This window comes from Equus quagga, chromosome 1 (assembly GCF_021613505.1).
Source record: "Equus quagga isolate Etosha38 chromosome 1, UCLA_HA_Equagga_1.0, whole genome shotgun sequence".
In the NCBI taxonomy this organism is placed as follows: Eukaryota; Metazoa; Chordata; class Mammalia; order Perissodactyla; family Equidae; genus Equus; species Equus quagga.
In genome coordinates, this window is record NC_060267.1 from 141,006,987 (window position 1) to 141,024,476 (window position 17,490).

Sequence of the window (17,490 nt, forward strand, 5' to 3'; positions counted from 1 at the left end):
AGTGGCCCTGGTGAGGCTGTCCCAGCCCCCGGGCACACTGACTCTGTGCCCGTCACACGTGTTTACTGGCACTGACTGTGTGCAGGAAATGGATGGTCAGGGCTGTCCCTGTGCCCCTAGCTGGCGGGTGTCAAGGCTCTGAGGTGCTCTGTGGTGGCCTGTTTGTTTTCCAAGTGATGGAATTACCACATCCTGACTCTGGTGAGGCCTCTGACAGTCAGGAAGTTCCTCCTTCTCTCTAACCACTGTCTGCCCTGCTTTGACTTAAGCCAGTCCAAGGGCAGCTGGTTCACTGTCCGGGATGATAGGCCAGAGGATGAGGAATGTGCTAACCTCGGCTGTTTGGGGAAGATGGCCCCATGGACAGCCAAGTTCTCTGCGGCCCCCCTGCAGAGCTCACTTGCCCCCAAGGAAGTGGTTCTGGTCAGAGAAGAGGGGTCTGGCCACCCCAGATAATGACCCAGGGACATAGGGGGAGCCCCAGGCCTGGATGGCTGGCCCTGCAGCTTGGGCAGTGGGGAGGGTCCTGGGCTGGGACAAGCAGGATGGCCTCGGCTGGCTCCTCTGTACAGTGATCCCAGGGCCCTGGGTTTGAGGGACACAGGAAGCACAAACAAGCCGGCTCGGCCCAGTCCGCCACTGCACTTGCAGTGTCCGTGTTGCCGGTCTGGTATGCAGGGTTCTCTGTGTGGTTTCATGAATATGTGGTCGTGGACGTTCCAGAGCCAGCTTCGCCCTCTGTCCTGTGGTGACTAGCGCGGAACCTGGTGACCTCCCTGCCCCAGGCCGTGGCCGGGTATGCCCACCATAGGTGGACAGAGCACAGGGGGCTTGTGCTCTGGAGCCAGTGGGCCTGGGTTTGAGGCTCGGCCTCTCCACTTCTGGGCAAGTTAAGCCTCACCTAGGAGATGGGGTGGGCCCTGCCCTGCCCCCACTCGAAAGGCTGCAGCAAAGACCGTGGGATGTGAGCCCCAGCCCTGGCTGAGGAGGGAGATAAGGACCAAGGACTCTCTCTAAACAGCCACCTCTGCTGAGAGCACGCGCCCAGAGGGCCTGCCTCCTGCCCTCCTCTGCTCAGAGGATCCCTAGTGGCATCAGGCTGGCAAGAGGCCCCCTGGAGGCTGCTTTGAGGCCCACCCTCCAGTCCCTGCCTGTCTTGCTGGCCCAGAGCTGTTTGGGTGGAGTCGGGGGCCTGCCCTGACCCCCGTAGACTGGGCTCTACCCTGTGTGCTCCCCCCACCACATCACCCAGGGAGACCCTGCAGCTCCCGCCTTAGCCCTGGTGCCCTTGCCAGCTTCTGGTCCAGGCCCACCCGGGGGGGCCAGCACAGCTTCCTGGAGTCACTTGGACTTGGCTGGGTGGGACACAGCCCTGGGATGGGACATGGACGCTGCTCCCCGGTCCCACAGGGTGGGGGAAGTGAAGGCTGGCCAAATAGACTGCACCTTGAGCCACGTGGAGCCGGCCATGGCCCCCTGTGGGCCCGAGATGGGAGTGGGGAACACAACCAGAGCATGGCAGCCCAGGGTACTCCCAGGTCCTAAAACGGCGCGGGCCACAGCGCGCATGCCCGCTCGGCGCCTCCCTTGGCTGCACAGCGCCCTCCCCTATGTGGCTGGGGGCCACAGGCCCTGAGTGTTCCTCCCCTGCCAGTCTGTACCGAGGCGGGTCCACACTGCAAGGCCCCACCATGCAGACAAAGGACGGCTGCAGCTCTTCCCTCCAGAACACATCCGAGCTACCCCGCGGGGAGCACTGTCAGTCAGAAAGCCCAGGTGCTGCACTTGGAGGAAGAGGCGAGCTGCTCTGGCCTGGCTCGAGATGAGCAAGGCTGCTGTCTCAGCACCAAGGATGTAATTAATGATTTTAGTTTTTTAAAAAATAAATGAGCAGTATGTTAGCGGGACTAAGAAGGCTGGAGCATCTGCTGGGCACAGGGGCCACTAGCTGGGGGCAGCCAGGAGGAGCCAAGCCTGGCCTCATGCTCTGACTGGAGGCATTGCTGAATCAGTGTATTGGTCTGCATCCATCAGAAAAGACATACCACCCTGTCATTTAAACAGGAGAAGTTTAATAGAAAAATTGGTAAACTTGAAGAAAAGAATACGATGTAATAAAACTCTGCATGGTACCCTAAGGCTGACGGACAGCCCTCAAGGAAGGAAAGGCCAGGAAGGGGGCCCCCTCTTCAGGAAGAGGTATGGTTGTGCCCACTGGATGGCAGAGGCGTCGGCTGGGTGGCCTGAGCCACAGCTCTCCAGGCAGCGGGTAAGTGGGGAGCAACCCTCGGGGGCATGAATGGGGTGCAGGCAGGTCAGCTGACGGCCAGGCCTGTGGACAAGCAGAGGAAGTGGGGGCACCAGTGTGGGCAGGTGCTCACAGTGTGTCGAGAGGGACACCAGGCCCAGCCAGGGCCATGTGTCTGGGTCCATGGCTGGGGTGGGTGTCCACTGGATGCCATCACACCTTCTGACCCGCCAATCACGGAGCCTCCAGAGTCGGGAGGGCCCGTTCCTCCTGCAGTGTCCCTCTGGCGCCCTCTACTGAGAAAGCTTGTCCTCCTGTCCGTTCTAAAGGAGAGAAGCTTGGAGGAATTCTGGTCATTATCGCAGAGCATGTATCGGGGTGGGTTGGGAGCTGAGCAGCAATAAATGGGCGACTGGCACGGAAGGCCTGCAACATGCTCACCCTGGGAACCAGCCGCCCAAGGAGCAAAGAGAAGCACTGTGCCCGGAAAATGTCACTGCAGGTGAATTAGAAGTGAGAGGCTGGAAGCAACCGAATGCTCAAAGAGGGCAGGTTAAGTGGAGGCTGGAATCACAGGAAACTCAAACTTTGGGGGTGTGAGGGGATGTGAAATAATGCTCAGGTAGGAAGAGAAAGTGTGCACCCTGCCAGGGTCTCCGGTGGACATGGATGATGCCCCTGGGGAGGGGGGAGTCATTCAAGGGCAGACTAAAACAGAGCAGATTTGTAATGGTGATCCCATCACCAATGCAGGGAGTTGAATGGTGGCCCCAAAGGAGACATTCATGTCCTGATCCCTGGAACCTGCGAATATGCCCTTCTATCGCAAGGTATGTAAGTTATGATCTTGAGAGGAGGAGCTCATCCTGGATCCCGGGGGCCCTACATGCAGTCACATGCCTCCTTCTAAGAGAGAGGCAGGGAGAGCTTCGAGACAGACACACAGAGGACATGGAGAAGAGGAGGCGGCCAGGTGACCGTAGAGGCAGCAACTGGAGTGATGCGGCCACAAGCCAAGGAACACTGGCAGCCGCCAGAACCTGGAAGAAGCAAAGAAAGGAATGTCACCTGAAGCCTCTGGAGGGAGTGTGGACTCACTAACACCTTGATTTTGGACTTCAGGTCTCCAGAACTGAGAGGGAATACATTTCTGTTGTTTGAAGCCATCCAATTTGTAACTTATGTCAGCCACAGGAAACTAACACACCAAGGGAAAGCTACATGACAGGGACTGCAATGTCAGCTCCTCCAAGGTAGCACCTTTCCTGCTTGGCTCCTGCTGTGTCCCCAGTGCCTATGACAAGACTTGCACACAGTTAGATGCTTCCTGTTTGTTGAGTGACTAATAAGAAAGGAAGAGGACTCTCTCAGGAAAGATTTTACTCCAAAGTTTAAAAATTCTGTTTTGGGTGTGGATAAAAGTGAAGCACCAGGGCTGGTGTCTCCATAGCCTGTATTGTCCCTGCCTCTCGATCACACTGCTTTTCCCAGGCCTCTCTGTTCGTCCTGCTGACCTGGGCATCTCTGGCTCACGTGTGCCGACACCAGCCCAGGTCTAATGCCAGTACCTGTGGTAGTGACAGAGAAAATGAAAATGAAACACTGACCACCTGCCACGGATTCTGAAGAGGGTTAAATCTGCCCGTGTCCTCCGGTGCCCGCCACGCCCTGTGCTGAGCCAGCCTCTCCCAAATGAGCTGCCGTGATTGTGTTTGGGGCAGATGTGTGCAAACCTCGTTCCAAGAATGACGCTAGTAGGCACCTGTGGCGTCCCAGCATTCCGGCCTGGCTGGAATGGGGAGGAGGGTAGCCTCAGCAGTTTGGCTGGAGGGGGTCAGGGTTGAGGCCACTGCCAGGCGTCGCTCAGGAGGAGTAGGCCCCCCCTCGCCGCCCCCCCCAATCTGCATAACAGTCCTACAGGGGCAAAGTCAGACCCATTCGCACCACCATGGCCAGGACTGACACGCCTGACCACCCAAGGTTGCTGTCTGTCCCTTCCATGTCCCCCGCCCCCGTGGGGCAGTGCTGCTCCAAGGGCCCATGTGATCTTGACTCGTAGTCCCGCCTACTCCTGGCGCTGACCTGGCCGTGCGCTTGCCCAGAGCTGAGGGTACTCTTGTGTCCTCAGACCCCTCACAGCCCCCGGGACACCTGGGTTCTGTCTGCAGCAGGCAGAAGGGCCTTCAGAAAGTCTCCTTCTTATTTTGGGCCTCAGTTTCCCCATGTGCAACATTTGTCAGTGTAGGGGAAAAAATCCCTGAAATACTCCATAACCGGAAAGTCCCCAGCAGGGAAGGGTTTTGAGTGGCTAGGAGAATGATGGTGCAGGAGCAGGGGTGTGGGGGGAAGAGAGGGTCCCCCAGCACTGACCCAGGTCTGAGCTGTCTGGCCGCTGGCTGCTCTACCTCCTCCTCCCCCAACTGCTAAGGAGTGAGGGGCGCCTGCGCTGGAGGCAGAGGACCATCCAAGGGAGGACCCTGGCTTCCGGGACAGACTCACTCAGGCTGGGAAGAACCTCCAGAACTGGCCCTGGTGCCTCCTTTTACAGTTGGGGAGACTGAGGCCAAGTGAGGAGTAGGCCTTGCCCAGGGCCACCCAGCACAGGGAGCAACTGGGAGTCTTAGCAAGGTCCCCTGGGGCTTGTGCCAATTCTTGCCCATAGGACAGGCACCTGTGGGGACCCTGCCATGTCAGAGGCCCCAAGGTCGGGGTCTGCGGCGAGTAGCACAGGTCGGAGGCTGTCTTGGAACAGGGACACACTTTGGTCAGCCAGCTGCCAGGCCTCACCCAATGCATCTGTGGCTCCTCCACCCTGGGTCTGGGTGCTGGCCTCCGGGGAGCTGGAGTTCCCAGCTGTGGAGCCTGTGGTGGAAGGCTGCCAGGACCAGGGGCCCCTGCAGAAGAGCCCAAAAGCCTTGAGGCCCAATAGTCTCCACAGGACTCATTTGATCTGATTGGCTTGCTCCAGGAAAGCATGGACAGATCCCTCCAGGGCAGCCGAAGAGGCTGAGTTAGTACAGGGGATGTGGGGACACCAGGATGCTGGGATAGTGGCCTGAGCTGGAAGGGTTCACTTCAGAGGCCTCTGTCTGGGATGTGCACACAGTCCTTGGAGGTTCCCAAGGTGAGCTGGCCCCTGAGGCGGCCCTGAGCTCCCGTGCTCCACCTGGCCACTCCTCCAGGCTCACCACCCTCTCATTAGCTCAGGGCGGCTGCCTGGAGGTGGAGGCCTTTGAGAAAAGAGGGAGTAGGGCCTGCCGAGACCTGTCCTGTGGACAGACGTGTCTTTAGACAGAGGCCTCCCTGACCCGACAGCCTGGGCAGAGACGCGTAGCCCCCCAGCGAGCTCAGGGCCTGGTTCTCCCTCGGGAGAGCTCTGCCTGGGTCTGGGGCTCAGGTCCCTTTGGAGGCCGTTTCTGACCAAAGCTTTGTAGTTAGAGGGGCCTGATCCTGTGCCAGTTCTCAGTGGGGGGACACAATTTTCCCTGTAATGCCAGATTGGGAGAGGAAGTCACAATGCCTACAGGTCACCAATTTCTCGTAGTTTCCTATTACGTTGCAATAGTTGTAAAACTACTGATAACTGAATAAGAAGAAAAACAATGATCTGATTAATGTATTATTTATTCTGTAACAATTAGTTCTGAGACAAAGTCTAATTCAAAATATATTACTGAGGATTCTATGTTAGTTCATTTTAGAAACGGCATAATCCAAACCTATTTTTCCAATACATTTTCTTACATAACCTTTAAGGAATTTTTCACACCCATCATTTGGCTGGAAAATCTTTATAGGCAACAACATTACATTAGAAAGAAAAATTTAGGTCCAGCTGTTAGGCATAAGTTAAAAGGGATGATATGCAGAAACCATAATAATTACAATCAATATTTCTTTTAAACACACACTTGAATTTAAAGAGTTTGAATAACCAATGTTTGAGATGAATTTACAACATGCTTCCAGAATGGTTTTCGACATCTCATTCCTTTCCAGTGCACTGTGGAAAAATCCTTCTCATTTCTTTAGCAGTAAGAGCCACAAAAATGGAGTCCCAAACTAGGATTCACCTCATCCTCTTGAGAAACAAGCCAAAGAGGCTGTGGGTCTGGTTAAAAATATTATCCTAAAGGAAATGTCTGTGAGACAGAAGCCCTGTGTCTACAGGGCGGGCACACCGTGCCCCTTGGGGCCGGGCTGGGCTGCGGCTTCAGGGAGACCCCACACTATGGACGAGGGCGGCTCAGAGGGGCTGTAACCAGGGTTGCAAACACTGGCAGGGACACGAAGACCTGGGTTGAGAGCGGTGACAAATCCTGAATTGTCTGAACCATTTTACACTTGACCCCACTCGCGGGAGTTCTTTGGGACACAAGCAAGGATTTTCCTGGATAGTGTTTGTCCACAAAACCAAATGAGTTACCTTGTTAAATGATTAAAAAACACTGCCCATTGGTTTCATGCTACCAGCCAGTCGCAGTATTTTAATGGGTAGCAAAACTTATGGGTTGATTTAAAGATAAACTCCCTGGCACTGAAGACGTTTTGACAAGCTGGTGTCAGACGGCTATGACGGCATCAGTGCCGCGTACTCATTCCATTGCTTTTTTTGCCTCCTATTCTCTCTCTGAGGCGAAATTTGGTTATCTAATTTTTGCTTCCCATCAATCATCTGCTTTGGACATCACCTGTTCATACTGGCTGCAAAATCTGTGTATTGATACACGAGATGTCACCATAGAGCTGCCTGTCACACGGCGAGTTCCGTCCTTCAGAGCCACACTGAGCGCGCCCGTGCACGCTGAGCAACGCTCGCTCACACAGAGTAGCTCACTCTGCAGAAGCCCTCACTCACACACCGCCACAAAACGTCCTTTCATTCTGACATCTTTCCACCTAGTCTTGCCCATCAGATGAGAAACACCGTAAGACTGGGAGATAAAACCTTTTTAAAATAAGTTTCCTAGCAGAAATTAATGTTTTACAAAATGTGTACTTTTAAAGCAGCAGTTAGAAACTTTGTTCTTGTAATACATAAATAATACTGTTATATCAAATTGTGAATTTAAATAAGGTTAATTTAACAGTTCCTTTCTTATCTCTTTAAAAAAATACAGATTTCTGTTACTTGACGGCTTCTCCATTCTTCCAATTCCAAGGAATACAAAGGTCCCCATCTTGCATAACGGAGTAAAAATGTGACACGCAGAGGTGCAGCCCTTGTAGATAAGGCAGTGATTGCTCTAGAAGTCTCTTACAACAATCCACCATCTGTATACTAGAAACACTGGGCTCCTTATAAAACTTTTCCAGAGAAAATTTCTTCGTTGAAGCCTGTATCAATTCATTTTCAATAACCTTTAACCTGTTATATTGAAAATAAAAATAACATTGCCATAAACCATAACCAAACAAAGGAACATAATAAAATGTAACTATAATTTTATATGTTGGGGCTATAACTTTCTACTCACAACGATGGAAACAGTACGCACAGAGGCAAAAGTACACGCTTGGAAGCCACGCCAGCGGTTACAGGGCAGTACCTGTTACTTCCCATGTCTCTAACAGTATCTGTTAAACCTTCTCAGCAGTGATGGAGCACAAACAATTAATGCAAAGTTTAAAATGCTCCTAGCCCGCCTCGCCAGCAGCCACTGCTGACTGAAGGAGGCAGAAAGCCAAGGGTGTGAAGCCCCAGCTCGAGGAGCCACTGTGGGTGTGACCCGGGGGCAGTGACTTCTGGAGATCGGCAGGAGGGCAGGCCCCGAGGAGGAGGGTCGTCTTCGCGCTCCTCCCCGACACCCAGCTGCCTCCCCTTGCTGAGGCTCCACCGTCTCTCAGGCCCATCAGGGGCTCGAGTAGAGGCTACAAGTCAGCAGCTCAGCGCAGAATCAGCGTCTACACTACTTCCACCCTCAGGTGGCAACGTCGTGGCTCTGAGGTTTCAGTAAACAGACTCTATCCCCCAAATTGTGGGTGGGAGGGAGGACTCGGCCTCCTGTCCTCACAGGCCTCTGACCTCACAGGAAGGCCACGTGAGCAGGGAGTGAAGCCACCCGCATGGTGAGGGTCCTGGAGCTAGTCTAACTGAAGTACAGCACTGGTTAGAAACACCCAAATACCTTCTCTTTCCTACCCACTCAAGCTCCCCATAGAGGAAAAGAGTAAGTACCACAAAATAGCCATAAGCTAGAAAAATACTTAAAAACAGAACTGTTCACTGTGCCGGTCGGCAGTGAGCAGCAGTGGCCTGGAAGTCCTGAGTCCCCCTGCTCATATATATACATATGTAGTCCGTTTTGTCTGTAAGGTCACTCCCTCTAGACAGCGTTGCCTAGAGATTCAAGCAGGCGGACGGCAGTGAGGACTGACAGGCTCTCAGTACCCTCCAGGTGGGCCTGCGTCTACTCTCCCCAGGACTGGACAGGAACTGATAGCAGGGGTTGACAAACGCTTTCTGTAAAGGGCTTTTTTCAGTTGCTCAAAAAAACCAAAACAAGATATTACCAGTCCAGCTTAGAAATGAAAAGCCTTGCTGCGTGCCGAGTTGCAACACTGCTCTCCACTGACACACGTTACACGAATCTCTGGAAAGGGCCATGCATTCCCATTCCTGCTCAGAGAAGCCTCCAGTCTCATTCCTGGGTTCCCATGTTCCCCGGGCCCACAACCTTTGCAATCATGAGAGCACAGCAGTCTTCTGGGTGCAGTCTTGGGGGAGCCTCGAGTCCCGAGGAGGCAGCCTCTGCTAAGGCTCAATCCAGGGCTGTCCCATCCAAAAGAAAGACGGCGTGGAACAGCCTTTCCCTCCTTGGATGCCTCTGTAGTCCACAGCAGACTAACTTAAAACATGTTTTCAGGGGCCAGCATCGTGGCATAGTGGTTAAGTTCAGTGCTCTCTGCTTTGGTGGCCCAGGTTTGTGGGTTTGGATTCTGGGCACAGAATCCAAACCCACCACTTGTCAGCCATGCTGTGGCAGGGACCCACATAGAAAGTGGAGAAAGACTGGTATGGATGTTAGCTCAGGGCTAATCTTCCTCAGCAAAAAAAAAAAAAAAAAAAAAAAAAAATGGAAAAAAAGGGTTTTTTTCTTTTTTTTAAAATTTCTTTGTTTTTTTATATTCATACGCCAAAAAAAAAAAAAAGAAGAAAAAGGGAGGCACAGTACAAACAAGATACCATGAGATGGTGGGTGTGGCTATGGGAAGTTCTGTTCCTTTCCTTCAACTGCTAAGAAATAGGCCAGACATTTCCTAGGGGGAAATGACCCTTCTCTCCTTTGACAAAAATTATGTCTATATTTTTTTAACACAAAGTTGAACACTGTGTCTTTGACATCCGAGTGTGAGCTCCACAAGGGACTCTGTTTGCACTGTATCCTGCTAGTGACTTTTACAGGTCCTGCGAGGCACCTAAGGATTCAGTCAAGATTAGTTGAACATTCCTTTTGCTGAGGAAGACTGGCCCTGAGCTAACATGCATGCTCATCTTCCTCTACTTTATACATGGGATGCCTACCACAGCATGGCTTGCCAAGCAGTGCTATGTCTGTACCCGGGATCCCAACCTGGGCCGCTGAAGCACAACGTGTGCACTCAACTGCTGTGCCAGGGGGCAGGCCCCTTGAACATGCTTTTAAATGTCTGTTTCCACTGTACGTAAGTATTGAAATTATTTAACCGTTCTGCTATTATTCTGCATTTCTGTCGTTTCCAATTCTAAGCGATTCTGAAACGCGCAGCGCAGCGCGGGTGGGAGGGAAGGGCTGGGGCGTTCGCACACGTGGCGGAGCGAGGCCAGCCTGTTTGCCCCTAGGCCCGGGTTACCCAGGCCACTCGCGGCCTCCTGAGAGCTGAGAGCAGGCTCTCGCTGCCTCCAGAGGAGGGGGCTCTGCAGGGGGCACACTTTCTACTGGCAGCCAGGCCACGTCAAGAGGCGGGGGTACGAGTCACGGCCTCTGGAAGGGCACGCGGGGTCCGGAGGGAGCTCAGACGGCACAGTGGCCCCGTGGCGTGGGTAGCCTCTCATTGCCTTCCTCTTCGACAGCACCTGTGAGCTTTCACCTTTTTTATAAGTTGAGTTTCCACCTAAGAATCCACTTTATAAAGAGATACGCAGATAAAAAGTGACTGAAAGCCACTGTCAGAAGGTGCTTCATCTAAGGAAAGAAGGTCACGTGAGCCACCCCGTGATCAGAATGAAGGTGACCGTGGCAGGGTAGGGAGGCCAGGGCAGAGGGAGGGGGACAGTGGAGGGGAGGACACTCTGGCCATAGAGGGTGGCGGGGGGGCAGCGGCGCCCACTACGGGAAGACAGCCCGCAGGGCCCAGTGGCGAATGTCCTCCTCTCCCTGGGGACGAGCACAGGGATGAGGGCTCCGGGGACACGTGCAAGTCAGGGAGTATGTACTGAGGCTCCTGTGTGCCAGGCACCGAGCCTGGCAGTGGAGGGAACAAACCAGACAAAACACGAAGCCTACATTCCGTCTGGGGGCAGCCAGTGGACAGGAGGGGGCCTGTCGCCAGAGGGGAGAAGGCTGGCCGGGCAGCGGGCGAGGACGCCGCGGGGGCCGCTCTGACCCGGAGTGGGCTCTGGGGCACCCAGGAGAAGGTGCAACTGAGTGCCGAGGGAGGCTGTCCGGGAGATGCGCTCCGGGGTACAGGGGAAGAGTTCACTGGAGGAAGGAACAGGCCACCGGCCGGAGCAGGACGGGCGAGGGGGGGTCCCAGGGGAGCAGCAGGACCGGCATGCGGGGCAGTGCTCCGACTGGGGTTCTGGCTGCTCTGAGGGGAATCAACTGGGGAGGGGGATCAGAGTGGGAACCTGGAGACCAGAGAGGTGATCCCCAAATGGCTGAGGCTTGGACCAGGGGCGGCAGTGAAGGAAAGGAGAAGCGGTGGGCTTCGGGGCAGACTGAGAAGGTGGAGCTGAGGTCTTGGTGCACTGGAGGTGGGGTGTGAGGAAGTCAGGAGAGGAAGAAAGACAGCTCAAGGGTTATTTCTTTTTATTTTCCTTCCTCAAAATCTAGTGGCAATACTTCAAAGCATCAAGTGGCCCTACAGAAGACAGAGAAAGAAGCCGCTTGGTGTAGCAGACAAACCCATCAGCCCCAAAAATGAAAGGCTGCGGGGCTGACAATTTAGAAAAGGAACATCACAAACACAAAGGCTACCAACCAGACCAAAGGTGGGATATTCATGAGATAGGATCTGGTCAACAGAGTGGTCATCAATTCCACAAGCAAAACAAAGAGATGCACCCCCTTCACCTACTGTGTACATAAAGTGATCCCATTATGTTGTTAAAGGACCACTCTCATGGCTGCTGCCCTTTCTCTCTCTCTATTCCTATCCTCGGCTATTTAAACAAGCAGTTGGTAGGGACCGACGAGTGCCCAGGCAGCGAGGCAGGAGACAGTAACGTGGTGCCTTCCAGTGCACTGCTGAACAATCTCGGCGATCGCCCACCCACCAGGCTCCAGTCCTTGTGCTCCTTCCTAGCCACGTGCCCCCTCATTCTCCTTGGCCTCCTTCCTGCTCCTCGGCCACTGCCTTCCCTTCCATGCTCCTGTTCCTTCCCAGAGCGTTGGCTTTGGCTCTTCCCGTTCAACTCCACTCTGTGGTCCAGCTACCACTGACATATTTATAGCACTCACCTCTCCTGCTAGAAACACATTCCAGGAGGGCAGGGGGCAGGCCTTCAGCTCTCTATCAGTGGCACCTGTCATAGCTTCGGGCACACAACAGTCATAGCAAATGACGGCTAAATGAATGAACGAATGAATAAACCCTTGGTAACCAAACCTCCTTAGGCAATAGCTTTAGGAAAACAAACTCTTTTGAATGTAATACTCTCCCCTTTCTTCACAGTAGATACATAAAATATTATCAAGCAGCATGTTACTGCCTACAACCTAGGAAACTGTTGGCTATTGTGTGATTCCTTCAAAGATACAAACAGTATAGAGACAGCAGCACTTATGAACTAAAACAATTTTTTACTTTAAAATTTCTTCTCAATTTAATAAAAACGCAGATGGAGTTTGCTTTATAAGAGTAGTTTCCAAAATTTTAAACAATGAAGATTCCTGTTAATCAAGTGTAACTGATTTTCTCCTTGTTGCCACCCTTTTCCATCTGGAGAATTTCTTTCTGGTATTCTTATCTGTCATTCTGCTCCTGAGTTGACTTTTATATTAATCAGCCCTGCTCCTCAAATGGAAGTACATGGTGGTGATGTCATTTAGGTTATTCTGCCTAGACAACAGCCACATCCAATCCCTGGCAGAACAAGGTGGGGAGTATATACCTATGGAATATCCACAAATCAGTTGGTTTCCTAAGTTTAATACAGTTTTAATGTCCCACATCTACGAGTTCTGAATACCTGAACTTTTAAAGGTTAGACTGACTGCTAAGACATTACAGAGGGCTAGCAGTACTCACTCTTCTTTTCTCTTCATGTTCTCTCTTGCCTGTTGGGCTTTGGTGAGAATAAACCACTGGAGGTTTGCTGCATCACAGAGGGTTGGGATGTTAAAATGCCCGAGTTCATGCAAGCTTGGAGCATATCTGTCACTGTAATGAAACACACATAAAAGGAAAAGTCACCGATCCTTTCATCCCCTGCTCCACCCCCCTAAAATATTTTATTAGTCTGATTAACAGAAAAGGAATTCATCAAGAAAATCCACCTTAAAAATATAGCACAATTGACTTAAAGTTTTGCTGTCCCCAAAGAGATACACTTAATCAGGATGACCCCACACTTCCCAGCTCTAAGAACTTCGTCTGTAAAATGGGGCTAGCGACCAACTTCATGGTGAGGTTGTGGAAGCAAAAGAGATAATGTGCTTAAGCCCCAAGCCCAGTGCCTGGAAAAGAGTAATGTGCTCCAAAAATGTTGGCTATTGGTTCAACATTAGTTTAATCCTATAATTGACTTTGCCGTGTAAGTGGCAATATATTTACAGAATTCTAGAGATTCAATCCTTCAATCCCCTCATGTTGGTTTTTCTAATGTGTAAAAGAGTGTTACTAACAGAAGTAGTGACGTATTTTTCTTTAATTCCTAAGAATCACAAACTGAAATACAAAACAACGTAATCCGCTTTCACAACCCATCCAACTGAATGAATTGAGATATTTTTGTTTCAGATATTTACCTGTTAAGGATCATTTGTAAACCATGCAGACTTCGAGGGTGAAAAAGTATTCTATTTTTCAACAGTCTGTTATAGAAGACGTCAAGAAGAGAGTAGTACTCTTCAAGCGTCAACGCTGGCTGTAATTCTTCGAGATAAACCACTCGGATGCCCCCTAGAAGATGGCTTATTTGGTCTTCTAAGAGCACCAGCCTCCTCTGAAGGTCAAAATAACTCGGCAGTCTTTCAAAAAGCTACAGTATTAAAAAAAGGGAAAGAAATATTTAGTTTTATGTTACTTTAATAGCCCAATTTTAGGACTTCAATAAATGGTATTGAGAAGTTTTAACAAGAAAATTATTTTCCTAGAAGGAAAGTTCAAGTAAACAATAAGAAAAAGATAATGTAATGTTGGAAATATGAATATTCAAAACAAAGCACTGTAAATCTTAGGGATTTTTAGATAGGAATTGAAGAGATCACAGAAAAAAAGAATTATGTTCCAAATAAAAATAAGTCCTAAGTACTAATATTTACATATTCAGGTAACAATCTTAAATTAGTGTAGAATGATTAAATGGTATAATAAAAAAGAGTTTTAGAAATAAAGTATATGTATCTCAACTCCAAGTCTATTTCTTTAGAATTTACTTTAATGCAACTAAATTCAATTAAATGCAATAAACATTACTGAGTGCCTACCATGTACTTAAGCACTAAAGTGGACACTTGGAGTACACAGATTATAAGAGTTTGTCCCTGTTTGCCAGGAGCTCACAGTCAGGGTGCAAGGAAACAAGACAAAAACCAGATTTCAGGGTACTAGTGCCATGTCCCGGTGAACGGATACAGAGGGGAAGTTCAAACAAAGGTTTCTAAAGAGGTCTACTGTGATCTCTCTAAAAAGATAAACAGGATTCAGAAAAGGTTAGATGCACATGGGAATGTTCCAGGGGAAGACAACAGAACGTGTGCACACGCAGCAGCATGAACAGCGACAGCATGTTCAAAAGCAAGCAGTCTGGTGAGGCTGGCGTGTGTCTGCCCGTGGGGGAGCGGAGAGGGGAGGCTGCAGACGCAGGCGGGCCGAGGCCAGGGAAGGCCCTGTGAGCTCCACTGAGGACTCAGAGTTTTCACAGAGAGCTGCCGGCACACAGCTTTCAGAGGAGTCGAAAGGCAGCCACAACTCCGCTATAATAAAAGCAATGGCGGTAGAAAAATTGTACAAATTATTTGTAATATACTTATAACACTTTGTGAAAAGTAATTTCACTACCTACTTTTTCAATTTTTCTCTCAATGGGTCATTCATGTATAAATGGAAACTACATTTTAAAAACTTTTTATTTTGAGGTAACTGTAGATTCATACATCTTTTACCCAGTTTCTCCAATGGTAACATCTTGCAAAACTACAGCATGATATCACAACCAGGAAATTGATACTGATACAACCCACTACCCTTATTCAGAGTTCATCAGTTTTACACTCAATTGTGTCTATTAAATTGTATGCAATTTTATCACGTGTGTTAGATTCCCGTGATGTGATCACCGTCAAGATACAGATCAGTTCCATCACCAGGATCCCTCGTGCTAACCTTTTACAGCCACGGACACCTCTGCTCCCCCACTCCCCAACCCCTGGCAACCACCATCGGTTCCTTCTATAATTTCATCGTTTTAAGAATGTTATCTAAATGAAATCATACAGTATGTTATCCTTGCGGTCTGCCTATGCTGCCGCAGTATCAGTATCCATGCTTCTCACTGCTGAGTAGAATTCCATTGTATGGATGCGCCACAGTTCAACCATTCCCACACTGAAGGACATCAGGTTTTTCTCTAGTTTTTGGGTATTACGAACATTTGTGTACAGTTTTTGTGTGAACATAAGTTTTCATTTCTCTAGTCTAAATGCTCAAGAGTGCAGCTTCTGGGCCGTACGGTAAGCACGTTTAGTTTGCACTGCCGTACTCTCTTCCAGAGTGCCTGCACTATCAGACATTCCCACCAGCAATGGACAAGTGATCCAGGTTTCTGCATCCTTGCCAGCATTTGGTGGTGTCATTATTTTTTATTTTTAGCCATTCTGATAGGTGTGTGGTGATATCTCATTGTGGTTTTAATTTGCATTTTCCTATGGCTAATCATGTTGAACATCTTTTTATGTGCTTATTTGTCATTTGTAGATGCTCTTCTGTGACATGTCTGTCATGTCTTTTTGGATTGCCTGGTTTTTTTTACTGTTGAATTTTGAGAGTTCCTTATATATTTAGATACAAAGACTTTGTCAGATATGTGGTTTGCAAATATTTTCTAGCAAGCATTTGATTTGAACAGATACTTCACCAAAGAAGATACATGGATGGCAAATAAGCACATGAAAAGATGCTCACCATCATTCATCATTAGAGAAATGCAAATTAAACCCACAATCAGATAGTACCACACACCTATTATAACAGCTAAAATGAAAATGATGACCATAGTAAGTGTTGGCAGTTTCTTAAAGAGTTTAAATACTTAACATATGATCCAACCATTCCACTTTTAGGTATTTACCCAAGAGAAAAGATAATAAGTGTCCATACAAACATTTGTAGATAAAAGTTCATAGCAACTTTATTTCTAATAGCTAACAAGTGACATAGTCCAATGACCATCAATAGGTGAATGGATAAACAAACTGTGGTCTATCCATATGATGGACTACCACGCGGCAATAAAAAGGAATAAATTCTGGATACATACAACAGCATGGATGAATCTCAAAACAATTATGCTAAGTGAAAGAAATCAGAACCCTCTCCAAAAAAAAAAGGTACATACTCTGTGACTCCACTTATATAAAATTCAAGAAATATAAACTAGTCTATAGTGACAGAAAGCAGGCCAGTGGTTGCTTGGGGAGGGGGTGGTGGGACGGAAGAGAGGGTTTTCAAAGGATGTGACTTACTTTTGTGGGTGATGGATGTGTTCACTATCCTGACTTAATAATTTCATGGGTATTTACATATGTCAAATCTCATCAAATTACACATACTAAATATGTGCAGTTTATTGCATGCAATTATACCACAGGAAATCAGTAAAAAACAAAACAAGAGACTGCAGGCCTTTAGGCTATGCTTCAGAAAAGACTATAAAATTTCCAAATAAAAACTGACTTAAAAATCAGTCGTCAGGGGGCCAGCCCTGAAGCATAGTGCTTATGTTTGGTGTGCTCTGCTTTGGCAGCCCAGGTTTGCGGGTTTAGATCCTGAGCGTGGACCTAAATCACTCCTCAGCCCTGCTGTGGCGGTGCCCACATATAAAGTGGAGGAAGACTGGCACAGATGTTAGCTCAGGGACAGTTTTCCTCAAGGAAAAAAAAGAGGAAGATTGGCAACAGATGTTAGCTCAGAGCTAATCTTCCTCAGGATGAAATAAAAATCAATCCTCTAAGTATTTCAACTACATGATATTAAGCATCTGAGCTGAAAACAGCTAAAACTATGCTTAATTTTTTTTTAGTTCATTGACATAACAACGTAGTTTGAAACAAAGGGATGTGGAAGACAAAGCAGAGATTTTTTGCTTTAAGTCTCTCCTTACCTTCGCCCAGTGATGGTGCACATCCACGGTTCCCAGCATCACATGGCCCCCCGCACTCATCCCGGAACGGTCTGTAAACACCAGTGTACATCCTGATGATAAAACACAAACCCTTCGGTCACTATCCAGAGACGCTTCATTCTTTTAGCATTGTGCAAATAATTACTTAAAGTTAGTGTATAAGTTCAGGATTAAAATCAGTAGAAGCTTAAAGGCTAATTTTATGCGGCAGTTTTATTCAAAGAAACAGATTTAAAAATTCAGCTTGATAAAGTCACATCTGTAAAGACTTTTAACATTTAGTTTTCCTCTATAGATTACAGATGTGTATTGCAGCTAAGAGACATTTTAAAGAAAATGAAAAGTGTTTACCTTTTGCATTTTTAAGTGTTTCCAAGTTCTGCTGTGCTAAGCGGCCTAAACTATGCAGCTGGCTGCAGCGATGGGCAATGCCCCAGCTCCTCTGCCACCTAGTCCAACAGAGCACACAGGCGCG

The 17,490-nt window shown here is 49.1% G+C and overlaps 1 protein-coding gene across 5 annotated transcripts in view; it reads right to left on the reverse strand.

The window, feature by feature from the left end:
* Positions 1–5,854: 5,854 nt before the first annotated feature.
* Positions 5,855–17,490, reverse strand: part of TCAIM (T cell activation inhibitor, mitochondrial) — a 44,535-nt gene continuing 32,899 nt past the window's right edge. For 4 of the 5 annotated variants that reach the window (XM_046675331.1, XM_046675296.1, XM_046675313.1 and 1 more), the window contains exons 7-11: positions 17,367–17,464; positions 16,995–17,086; positions 13,420–13,652; positions 12,701–12,832; positions 5,855–7,616 (exon numbers count right to left, since the gene is read on the reverse strand). In XM_046675331.1, the coding sequence (XP_046531287.1) occupies positions 7,376–7,616; positions 12,701–12,832; positions 13,420–13,652; positions 16,995–17,086; positions 17,367–17,464 (796 nt within the window). In that variant the 3' untranslated portion in view covers positions 5,855–7,375. Of the gene's footprint in view, positions 7,617–9,417; positions 12,018–12,700; positions 12,833–13,419; positions 13,653–16,994; positions 17,087–17,366; positions 17,465–17,490 lie in introns of those variants that run through there. The other variant, XM_046675305.1, reaches the window with a different exon arrangement.